The sequence below is a fragment of the Psammomys obesus genome, unplaced genomic scaffold (genome assembly GCF_907164565.1).
Source record: "Psammomys obesus unplaced genomic scaffold, mPsaObe1.curated_primary_1811, whole genome shotgun sequence".
NCBI classification, from domain to species: domain Eukaryota; kingdom Metazoa; phylum Chordata; class Mammalia; order Rodentia; family Muridae; genus Psammomys; species Psammomys obesus.
In genome coordinates this window covers 4,014,315-4,027,037 of record NW_026585685.1, presented here as the reverse complement: position 1 = coordinate 4,027,037, position 12,723 = coordinate 4,014,315, and the positions used below count along the sequence as shown (strand labels likewise).

The 12,723-nt window shown below is 43.4% G+C and overlaps 1 protein-coding gene across 2 annotated transcripts in view; it reads right to left on the bottom strand.

Annotated features, from left to right (window-relative positions):
* Window positions 1-12,723, bottom strand: part of Dennd2c (DENN domain containing 2C) — a 38,923-nt gene that overhangs the window by 16,492 nt on the left and 9,708 nt on the right. For both annotated transcript variants that reach the window (XM_055628245.1, XM_055628254.1), the window contains 2 exons: window positions 4,723-4,767; window positions 1,595-1,782 (listed from right to left, as the gene is read on the bottom strand). In XM_055628245.1, coding sequence (XP_055484220.1) covers window positions 1,595-1,782; window positions 4,723-4,767 — 233 coding nt within the window. The remainder of the gene's footprint in view (window positions 1-1,594; window positions 1,783-4,722; window positions 4,768-12,723) is intronic.

Genomic DNA, 12,723 nt, shown 5'->3' with positions numbered 1-12,723 from the left:
CAGGGGCTAAGAATGGAGAATCCTATTTGACCCTGAAATCGTACCGGTGAAGACCCTATAACCTTGGTGGTACCGAAGAGTTTCTTATGCAGAGGAGGATCTAGACTCAGCTTTCTCAAACTGGTTGGTAGTCCAGTGTGTTATAAATCATGGGATTTAAGATAAATAAAAATCCTTCTATTATATATCAGAAACCTAGCCAGCTGAAATCATTCTGATTAATAATCAAGAGTGCTTTGAAAAGGCAGATAAATGCTATTTAGAAAAGACACTATTTTTCAGTGTTACCCTGTATATAATCATTCCCTTAGTTTTGCGACCTAATTATAGGTTTGTAACTCCCTGGGAATTTTTAGCCCAGAAGACTCTTACGGAAGTGTGGTATAAGTCAGACATGGTGTTCTCTACCTATAACCCTAATTTTTGAGAGGTGTGGGCAGGAGAATTAGGAATTATGGCCAACCTTGGCTACATAGAGCGCTCAAGGTCAGCCTGGGCTACATAAGACCCAAATACACAAAAAGTGGTATTGTACTTAGAAAGGCAGTGTAAATTTAGTTAAATGAAAAGATACTCAGAAATGAGAAGGACTATCTATAAAAACAGCACAGAAGTCTGATTAGCATATTGCTTTTTCGAGAACTGATCAAAGTTCTCTGTAAGTTTCTTTAAAGAATATGCACCTATTCCATGTCACTGGGATGTTCCACACTGAAAACAGCAGGACAGCATCAGGACAGGGAGTGTAGCTCCCAGAGTCGCTGCCAAGCACGCAGGTGGCCTTGATCCCAGTCACACCTAACCCATTTGTTAGCTCTAACTTGGTATGTTCACAATCATCTTCAGCCAAGGTGTTCCACAACAGTCCAGGCAGGGCTCCACAGGCTCTCTCCATCCCCCCAAATGATGGGCATCTGAGGCACCAAAAACAGCAAGCAATTTACCTAAAGGCATGTGTTTCTATTTATCTTTTGTCCCCTTAATTATGTGCACGCCTGTGTATCCTCATATGCATATGTGCATATGAGGGCAGCTGTCTGTCTGGATTCCTGCGTACTGAAGTGAGAGATGGTTGTAAGCCACCTCATATGGGTGCTGGAATTGAACAGCAGTGGCTACTTTTAACCACTGTGCCATATTTCCAGTCCCACCACAGACATTCTTGATTCGTCTGCTGTGCCCTTCTCAGGCACTACACCTATTAATTCAGGCTTAGCCTTTTGGTATAATTAACCCGAACTAGGGAGGGGGGATGTGAAGGTCTTTCTAAGCTAGGCATGGTGGTAAATGCCTGTAATCCTAATGTTTGGGAAGCTTGTAATAATATAGCTAGTACTCGTAACAGCTCCTTAAATGAATGAATGATTTGTGAGGTGAAACAGGCAGAGGAAACCAAAGCAGTGTTAGAACAGCAAGGCTAGGCTTGGGGGCTCCTAGCACTTGGGTTGCTGAAGCAGGATTGCCCATTCAAGGAGGCTTTGGGGAAGCTCCTGTCGCAATGTTGGTGGAAGCTGGCAGGGACAGCAGTGAACAAGAGAAAAACACAGGACTGTGCGGGCACCTTCCGGAGGCTTCATGGACACCATGTACCCACCTTGCTAGGGAACTGCTGTATGACCTGGGGGACATAGCCTGTTCCGGACGGCGTCTTCTGCAGAGAGACCACCACGAAGAGTTCAAACAGCTGCTGTTCCTGCAGCTCAATAAGGTCCCGCTCCAAGGTCTGGTAGTGGGGGTTCCTCTTGGAGGACTGCTGCAGCTGTGCTAGGCGCTTGTGGCGATCTGTAATGAGGTCACAGTGTCAGGCTCCTTGTGCCCGTACCCTCTTTCTAGCCCCACAAGTCGTGGCTCTCACAGGGAGAATCCTGTGGTCCTCTGTTGAATGAATGCAGAGAAGTATCTTCCACACAAATATTCCTGTCTGGGCTATGACATGGGAGAGGACAGTGCTCAGGGGTCCGCTGGAGCGACATTTTGTGCACTGTGTAAAGGCTGTCTTCGATATTCAAATGCCGATTTCTGTCCCAGCAGAGAGCTGAGAACAGACCTGACTTGGGCATTGGTAAGCATCACCTGTCTCAGTGTTTTGTAAACATTGTTCTCCACCACCTTCTGATTGGTTGAATGAAGAACTGAATGGCCTATAGCAAAGGCAGGACTTCCAGAGAGATAGGACCTCTGGGAAAGAAAGAGGCACAAAGGACACGGAAGAAGTCGGACATACGAAACTGAAAAGAGGTAAAGGACCATGTGGTACGACATAGATTAATACAGATGGGTTAACACAGGTTATAAGAGCTAGTTGGGAAAAACAGTGAGCTAAGGTCTAAAGCTATAAACCCAAGTTTCCATGTCATTATTCAGAGCTGGGATGGGCATGGAGTTTTAGGGTCCTATTCTACCTCCAGCAAGCAGTGGGGCTGACATCCATATCCCAAAAGATGTACTGTATATCTAAAACACACACTTGATCTATGTATTATATATATACAAACACACATATATCCTCCATGCAGAGCACCAGGACACATGCAAAATGTCTAGGAAAAAATACAAAACTGACAGTACATGCCATTTCTGGTACTGTCTTGAAAGCATGGAAGAGAGATGGATATAGTAGAAGAACTGAGTCCTAGGCAGACACTAAGCACAGCCAGGGCAAACCAAAACCAAAGTTAACCTCACATTAAAAACCCATCCTTTCCCTTTCCCTTGGCACATAATAAGAGGTGTGGCTTGTTATCAATCACAGTTCTTCAAAAAAAGACATGAAAGTTGGAGAGACGGTTCAGTGGTTAAGAGCATGTACTGCTCTTTCAGAAGACCTGAGTTTGGCTCACAGCCCTAAGTCAGGTGGTTCGCAACTGCCTGTAACTCCAGCTCCAGTGTGAGGAGAGGGAGTGGGGGATCTGTCACCTCTGGCCTCTGCAGGCACCCATACTCATATGTACATACTCCCTCACTGATACACATAATTAAAAAGAATAAAAATAAATCTAAAATAATTTTTAAAAACAAAACACACAGACCTCTGGAATAGAAGATCTAACAATAAAGCCAAGAAGCTACAACAACCTGATTCTTGACAAGAAAACTAAAATACACATTGGGGAAGGAAACAACCTCTTTAACAAGAAAGGCTGGGAAAACTGGATATCCATCCCATAAGAAAAGCAGAGACCAGATCCCTATCACCCCACAAAAACCAATTCAAATAGATCAAAGTCCTTGATGAAAAATAAAATCTGGCTAGGCAGTGGTGGTGCACGCGTTTAATCCTAGCATTCGGGAGGCAGAGGCAGACAGATTTCTGAGTTTGAGGCCAGAGTGAGTTCCAGGACAGCCTGTGCCACCCAGAGAAACCCTGCCTTGAGAAAAACAAACTCTGGACTGCTAGACAAAGGCAAGGGAAACACTCCAAGATACAGACATAGAAAATGACTTTTGACTAGAACACAGATAGCTCAGGAAGTAAGATTGGGTAAAGGGATTGCAAGTCATTAAAAATCTTCTGAGCAGCAAAAGGAAAAGTGGGGAGACAGGCACAGAGCAGGAGAACACCTCTGCTGAACACTCATCTGACAGAGGATTAATAGCCAGAACACATAAGAACATAAGAACAAAATAAACGCTAGCTCAGTCATTAAGCAGGCAACAGATCAGACACTTTTCAAACCAAGAAACACATACGGCTAGAAAAAGTATGTGAAAGACTGCTCAACGTTCTTAGCCATCAGAAAAATGCAAATCACAACTGTTATCGCCAGTTGTGATATGGCGACTTCTGCCACTAAATAAGTACAGTGTGGATCAAGATATTAAGAACTCTTTACACACAACCAGAAATGGTTCCCTAGAAATGTCCAGTTTACTGGGTGTTCCGGGAAAGGCTGTGCTGACCCTCCAAAGGGCTGCGTTCAAGTCAAGACACATTTGTTCCTGCTTCTCATTAGCAACTGCAATAAATTAGTCATTATTACGCATCAATGCTGAACCCCATAATGCTCTAAGTTTCATCTTTAGTCAGGCTACAAAATCCAAAACCTGGAGCAATTTAGGCCAGTGGAGGAGCACGAGGCTGTTACTCATGACATCAGTGTGTCAGCGTTGGCCTCCGCTCAGACTCCTGCTCTTTGTGTTGCTGTATGTCAGCCAGTTAAACGAGAAATAAAACCTGCTATGACAATTCGTCTGATGAAGACCGAGAGCACATTAAGTGCTTGTAGAGGTAAGAGCAGGAAATGCACGGATTCTGCACCCCGATATGAACCGCATAATGACTTGGAATAGAAGCACCTACATGTAAGTATCTTCCCTCCCTTCTTAATGTCAGAGAGAGAAAATGCACTTAGTAGTTACGCTTGAGTTACTAGGGAAAAATCGGCCATTTCAGACTAAGCGCTTGTCGATGAGGATGATTCACACTCTTTTGGCTGCTACAAACTGCACAGGTCTGGGCCTGCGGAGCTTGCCGCCCTGCTCCCTCCCGAACTCGTCCTCGGAACCATCCTGGTTTGCCTCCCTTCACTAGGGGAGATCTGTCATGCTGTCAAACGGCTGAATGTACTACTTAGCTCCGCAAATCTCCACAGGGTCTGAGGATGAAGCAATGGCCTACAAAGTCAACCACGTGGGGAAAGGCATGCTTAATCACAAAAGCAGGCAGGCGTTGCTCCAGCCGAAGCCGGGATCAGGGAGGGGAGCAGCGGCTGACTCACTCACTCTTTGGCAGGTACTCAGCATCACTCTCGTTCCCACTGGTTTCACCTGGAGAAAAAGGAAGAGAGGAGAGTTTCCGTTTGCATTGTCCCTTAGTAGGAAGCGTATGAGCATGAGAACATGGGAAACTGTCACAGTCTGGGGCCTCGAACGAGGAACGAGGGTCAAGCTAGTGAAGGTCAAATTAGCCCAGCTGTTGAAAGAGAACACAGGACAAAACAGGAGACCCCCAGAGGATCTGAAACAGACAGTAACACAACCTATACACACCATGGGTTTTTTTTTTTTTTCTGTGTTAGTCTGAGATCATTTATAAACTAAACATAGTAAGAAACTAGTAACTAATGTCAAAATATAGCAATTATTATAAGACACAATGGAAAGTTCCGTGAATATGGCTCTTTCTCCCAATGCTTTAACACTGTACTTAACCTGGGCCCGTGTGCTGACATGAAGTGAGGGAGCGATAAAGGCAGTGTGTATGAAGCAGGAGGCTATGAAGGGAGGCCTGACATCAGCACTGTGACTCAGTGATGCTCACCTGATGGCCTGTGTGGTACTGACCGGTGGGCGGCACAGAGTAGAGAGCTAGACAAAGGGCTAATTCACATGGGGCAAGGAGGAGCAGGACAGACAGCAGCCTCACCATGCTGCTCCGAACAAGCTTAGCCCAAAGCTTTTCAACGGTTTTCTAGACTCTTCCATTTGATACTTTCAAATCTCAGCTGACCACAGCTAACTGCAGCTGTAGAAAGTGACCCAAGACGTGGTGAGGGGGCTAATGATGAGGCTCAGAGAAGGACCTCACCTCTACCTCCCTTCCATGCTTGTATCAGCGGCTCTCAGCCTTTGCTACAGGGTTAGCCAGTTACTCAGATAATTCTGTCTCCTTCAGAGTGAGGTCTAGTTTTCATTCAAATAGCTCTGTACAGCTTTAAATAAAGGATGGAAAAAAAATGCGGTCACTGTGGGAGATAACCAGCTGAGTTTAGAAAGCAGAAAGAACACTACCTTTTCTACCGTTCGCTAAACACTGTAACCACACTGCTCTCTTAAGCCCACAGTAATAGAAATGCTTTGAACTGTTCTTATTCTCCCCAATCATTTATAAGGCTTTTGAGGATAGGGGCTACACTCTTTTCACAAGGGAGCATTAGGGGCTTTGTTTGTTTTTGTTTTGTGTGTGTGTGTGTGACTGAATGTAGGAGCTTTGCACCCTAGCTACCAATGGAGGATTCTATACCCTAATTCTATAAATATAATTTACCAAAAGATGAAAAATAAAGAAAGATTTTTAGCACTCAGGGAGGCAGAGGCAGGCAGACCTCTATGAGTTCAAGGCCAGCCTGGTCTATAAATCGAGTCCAGGATAGCCAAGGCTACACAGAGAAACTCTGTCTCAAAAAAAAGAGAGAGAGAGAAAAAAAAGATTTTTTTTAACAAAGTCAAGGGACTCAGAGGAAGAGCACTACCCTTATATAGAGTGTATGCAGAGCCTCAAAAGAGGCTTTTAAATAAGTAAATTAAAATACTTCATTGGGTATGATGGTTCCTTCCCTTAATCCCAGCACTTGGGAGGCAGAGGCAGGTAGATCTCTGCAAATACAGGCCAGCCTGGTCTATATAAAGAGTTCCATGTCAGGCAAGGCTACATAGTGAGGCTCTTTCTCAAAAAAAGAAAAAAGACTGGTGAATTTAGTCCTAGCAGTATATGGATAATGGACTCTCAAGAATTGTCCTCTGGCCTCCAAATTCACACCACGGCACCTACCCAGCACACCACACACACAGCCACACAGAGCATCCACTCACAATAGAACAAATAAATAAAATGGAGTAACAGTTGTTTTTAGAACTTCTATATTAAGACTAAAAATTTAAGGCAAACTAAAAACTGAAAAACAAGAGAAAAATCTTTTTATCAGGAAAATCACAGCCTAATATTCATAAATTTAAAACATGCATAAATGTGATCATATAACATTTTGAAATTCAGTCAGGCCTGGTAGCCACACTTTAATCGAGTAGATGAGAGGCTGACACAAGAGGATCAAGGGTTTAATGACAGCTTTAGCTACACACAGTGAAGTTAGGACAACCTGTGTTACATGACACCCTGTTCCAAAAACCGGAAAGAAAAAATAAAATTTTCTAATTAAAAAAACCTCAGTACTAAATTTAAAAATTGAAAAATAAATTGGGAAAATATTTGTAAGTATACTGAAGATACAAAAACTATTTTCTTCTTTTTTGTGCTTTTTAAGGTAGGGTCTCACTCTGTAGCGGAAGCTAGCATGGAATTTCACTATGTAGCACAAGCTGGCCTCAAACTTGGGCCAATCCTCCTGCTTCTGCCTTCAAAATTCCCAAAGGGATTACAAACATGGGCCACCATGCTCGCAGCTTAAAACTGGGTTCCTTTCTTCTTTTTTTTTAAGCCGGGGTATCTTTGTTCTCTATGTAGACCATTTTGGTCTCAAACTCACAGTGATCCGCCTGCCTCTGCCTTCTGAATGCTGAGGATTAAAGGTGTGTGTCGTTCTGTCTGACTCAAAACTAAATTTCTTAATACTTAATACTCAAAGAGCTATTACAAATCAAATGGGCTAGGAAGATAGCTCAAGTCAAAGTTTTTGTAGTGCAAACATGAGGACCACATACAATGGAAGGTGCTTACAATTCCATTGCTAGGACTCACTAGCCAATCAACACAGCCTACTCAGTGAGCTCTAGGACAGTCAAAAACTATCTCAAAAAACAAGGTAGACTAGATCTCTGGCCTCCACATATATGTACACAAATGTTTACACACATACAACACACATGTAAGTACACACAAATGGCAGAAAAAAATGATAAATGGTTAGAAATAGGCAATTCACAGATCAGATTTATAACTTTTTTTTAAAGATTTTATTTATTTATTTTGAATCTTCTATCTGCATGTACACCTGCATGTCAGAAGACAGCAGTAGAAGGTATAAATGGTTGTGAGCCACCACGTGGTTTTTGGGAACTGAACTCAGGACCTCTGGAAGAGCAGTCAGAGCTCTTTACCACTGGGCCATCTCTCCAGCCCAATTTATAACTTTTTAATAAATATGAAAAATTTCCCAAGTTTATAATGAAAACAAGTATTAAAGCAATAAATAAGATACTACATTTCAACCATTAACAAAAAAATTTCATTAAACAACTTGATGAAGATTATGGGAAAGAATATTCAAATGTTTGCAGAAACAGGCTATAGTACCAGCTGTTTGTGAGTCAACAGCTATAAAAAATATTTTATTGTGGTTTTTGGGGTCAGGAGCTCACTCTGTAACTCGGGCTGTTCTGGAACTCACTTTGTAAGCCAGGGTGGCCCTGAGTTCACTTGATCCTCCTGCCTCAGTCTCTGAGGCATTTAGCATTGCAGGTGTGAGCTATGCTCGGCTGCTGTAATAGTTTCAAGTCTACGCACTTGATCAAGTGAGTCTACTACAAGGAGCTTAACTTACAAACACAGTACACAAAGTAAGTAAAACACTAAGCATTGCAACATTGTTTGAATATCTGTGTGTACCTTTATAGATCTATCTCTGTAGGTTAAGTATGTAAGAGACAACCAAAATGTCTACTTGGACTGAAAACTTGAGGTGATGGGGATAGAATAAGGGTCTCCCTGATGAGCACAACCATCCACGATGAGACTTCCATTTCTATACCCTGAGTACAGTAGAGCTTTCAGGGTTTCTGTGTTGACACTGAAGGAGCTCTGAGGTACATTCAATAAGTCTTTAAAACAGAAAGCACAGAATAAAAATCTGAATAATATAAAACTTATACAGAAAAAGTCTTTAGGGACTGGAGAGATGGCTCAGTGGTTACGAGCACTTTCTGCTCTTCTAAAGGATCTGAGTTTGGTTTGGTTCCAAGTACCCATGTCAGGTGACTTACAACCCACTTTGACCTCTTTGGGAGTCCTGAATATATGTGACACACACAGAGAGACACATAAAATAAAGTCTTTTTTGTTGTTGTTTTGTTTTGCTTGTTTTTTTTTTTTTTTTGTTTTTGAGACAAGATCTCTCTGTGTAGGCTTGGCTGTCCTGGAAGTCACTCTGAAGACCAGGCTGGGCTCAAACTCACAGAGATCCACCTACCTCTGCCTGTGATCAAAGGCATGTGCCATCATGTCCAGCTTAAAAATAACATCTTTACAAAAAAAAAAAAAAAAGTATTATCCTTAGAATCAAGTATTCTCGTGAGCTTATGAAGTTTCTTCCTTATGAAAGAAAGCCAAAAGGAGAGAGGGAGAAAGGGCAACTTGGAGCCGAAAGTCTGATGAAAGGTCAGTTAAAGGTTCTGACGACCTGCAGTCATCACAGTGAGGGGGAGTTAAAGGGCCTAGGAACCAACAGAGAAATCTGTCGGGAACCTGCAGGAGTATCAACAGCCCTGGGTTGTCTGTCTTTTGATTTCAACACACAAAATTATAATGGCAAAGGTGAAGAAAGGCAGCGTCTTTTGTAACAACTGAGACTGGTTGAGAAATGCTCAAGTAGCGAACCCAGAACTGAGGTGCAGAGCGGGCATATATAATTATCCAGGTCCATTAGGCTAACACACAAGCAAAAGCACACAAGAAGAGAGAACCTGAGTGCTGTGCTGACAGAGCTGGGGGCTCCTCAGACAGGTCAACACTCCTCTGGCCCACAGGAGGGGCTAGCACAGGAGCTGGGGGAATAATAACTTTCTTCAGGTCACAGAGGAAAACCAAGTTTTATGAGGGATGTCTACGGAATACTTGTTTTTCTTTGTTTGTTTGCTTTTGGTGCTAGAAGTTGGCAATTTAGGCTGCTGAAAATATTTTTTCCAATGATATGATTTTTAAAAAAAGCAAAATCTGACTCCTCTCAACCTCAGGCAGGTATAGTGTGCCTGAAGTCAATTATTTTAACTTTTATTAATTAAACTTAAAAATTTCATTTTGTATGTGTGTTTATATGCTACAGCACTCAAGTACAATAAAAAAATAACTTTGGGAACTGTTTCTCTCTTTCCACCTTTTTTTTGAGTTTTTTTGTTTTGTTTTGGGACAGGGTCTTTCCTGGTGTCGGTCACTACACCACACCCTCCAAGCTAGCTTGGTGGCTAGCACTGACCAATTCTCCTGTCTCCCACTTCCCATCTCACTGTAGGAATGCTGGGATTACAGACATGCACTGTTGCATCCAGCTTTAGCAGGGCCGGCTGGAGCACACCTTTAATCCCAGCCCTTGGGAGGCAAAGGCAGGTGGATCTCTGTGAGTTTGAGGCCAGAATGAGTTCCAGAACAGCGGAGACTATATAGAGACCCTGTCTTTAATATACATATGGCTAACTATAGCACCCAGCTTTTTATGTGGGTTCCAGGGATAACACTCAGGTCATGAGGCCTGTGTGACTAGCACTTTTACCCACTAAGGCATCTCCCTGGGCCAGGACAATGGGGCTGTTTCATAAGCACTCTTGCTGGCCACAGCATTTGGGCATTTTATGTAATTTGTAGCTACATTTTACTTCCTTATCTATAAATCAACAATATCTGTCACACAGGATTTAGAAAACCAACAGTAATGCATTAGAGAGAATCTAACGCAGTGTCGTGTCCATTTCCATTTCTGTATCTAGCTTGGAATTACACTGAGAAGCCCTTTCCTGACACCTTTGCCTGGGATAAGGAAACACCGAAGAGAGGGATGGCTAAAATTCCATGTTAATGGGAGCATGGAGAGCCTACAGTCTTGCTCCTGAGATGAAATCTTTAAACAAGTATTTTATTCAATAAGTATTAGCTGTCGTTGATAATAATTAGCCAAAGACACTTCATTCCCAGAGAAAAATGAAGCTTGTCTAAATGCTTCCCTTTGACACATGGGCTGGAGAGCTGGCTCAGTGCTCAAAGTGCAAGAGGGCTGGACTTTGGGTCCCCAGGACCCAAGTAAACGCTGGGTGGTGATAACAGACCACCTGTAATTTAGCCTCAGAGGGTGGAGACAGGGACCCACACCCCGTATGTCCCCACTGCGATTCAGACTCTCTGCATCACAGAGCTCTAGGTTTGATTAGGAGCCCCTGCCTCAGAGGAATAAGGTAGATTAACGATAGAGGAAAGTCTATCCATCTCAGGCCTTCACCTGAATGTACACACATGCACCCACTCACATGAACACACATATGCACATCACACCTACAGACACATGAGAAGAAGAAAAAGAAACTGGGAACACACGTTAAACATGGTACCCAGTGCATGTGTTGTTCTTTTGGCAGGACTGTATCAAAGCCAGTCAAAGCCACAGTAAGAGCAGAGTCTTCGGAACCCAGATGGTTTTATTTTGACACAATTAATTTGTTTCAATGTACAGTAGATTTATAAATGAATTTAAGATACTTCTCTTTGTAAATCTGTAAAAACAAGAAATAATGTCCTCTGACAGGACTTTCTCACTTATGAACTGTATAAAGAAAAACTGAAATTGCTAAGTTCTACATATTTCCTTTGGACAACCAAACGGAGATTTCGTGAGGCTGTTTGCAGTGCTAGGGCTGAAGCCCGGGCCACCCAGTGAGGCAGGCAGGTGCTCTTCAGCCCTCATGGGGGCTTGTGAGAAATAACACCTCCCTAGAGAGCTGGGGCTGGAACATCATTCTTCCAGCCTCAGCCTCCTTAGTGCCAGGATTACAAGTGTGCACCAGCACACTCAGACCTTCGAATATGAGTTTTTATATCAAAGCTTTTAATTTGTTGTGAACACTGAAAGTTTCTTAACTAATTTAAATTGTATCTGGCTATCTGCGTGATAAGCTACTGAGCTTCAGAGATGTGGTACAAGTTGGGTAGAGCATGTTTGCTGGCCACGGTGGTGCGTGTCTGTACTCTGTACCTGGGAGGCGGGGGAAGCAGAACCCCAAGTTCCTGACCAGCCTGGGCTACAGAGCAAGACCCAATCTCAAAAGGGGAACAAACAAGAGATCAAAGGGAGTCGGGTGTGGTGACACACACCTATAATCCAGCACTTGGGAGTCACAGGCTGGTGGATTGCTGTAAATTGGAGGCCAGCCTATCTACAAAGAGAGTCCAGGACAGCCAAGGCTACACAGAGAAACCTAGTCTTGAAAAACCAGAAAGAGACAGAGCTCAAAGTGGAATTACAAAATAATTGCTCAAACTACCTAAGCAATTTAGTCTCATTGGTTCATAATTGTTTTATTTATTTATTCACATACTGGGTTTTCTTTGTTTTGTTTTTTGTTTTTATTTGTTTGTTTTACTTCGAATTAAATAAGAAGGAATAGAAAGGGCCCTTGAAGAGCTTGGTGTGAGTGTGGTGGCTCATGCCTGTAATCCCTAAGCTGGAAGACTTAGGCAGAAGGCTCACCACAAACTCATGGGCAGTCTGGTGAGTCCCAGGCCAACTTGAACTAGGGAGCGAGACTCTGTCTAATCAAGCATTAAGTTATGTAACAATGCTCCCTTCATATGTGGTTATGGTTTGAATCCAAAATGTCCCCAGAGGCTCATGTTTTGAATGCCTGCTCCCCAGCTGCTGGCATTACTCTGGAGAGCTTTGGAAACTCTAGGAGGTGGGGCCTAATCGACAGGAGTCAGATGTAATCCCAGCCCTGGCCTCTTCCTTGTGGTCTGTTTCCCAGTCTGCTGCATGTTCCTGCTATCATGAGCTGACTAGTGGACCAAGCCCTCTGAAACCAGGAGCTGACTAGTGGACTGAGCCCTCTGAAACCAGGAGCCAACTGGTGGACTGAGCCCTCTGAAACCAGGAGCCAACTGGTGGACGGAGCCCTCTGAAACCAGGAGCCGACTGGTGGACGGAGCCTTCTGAAACCAGGAGCTGCTGGTAACTGAGCCCTCTGAAACCAAGAGCCGACTGGTGGACGGAGCCCTCTGAAACCAGGAGCCAACTGGTGGACGGAGCCCTCTGAAACCAGGAGCTGACTGGTAACTGAGCCCTCTGAAAC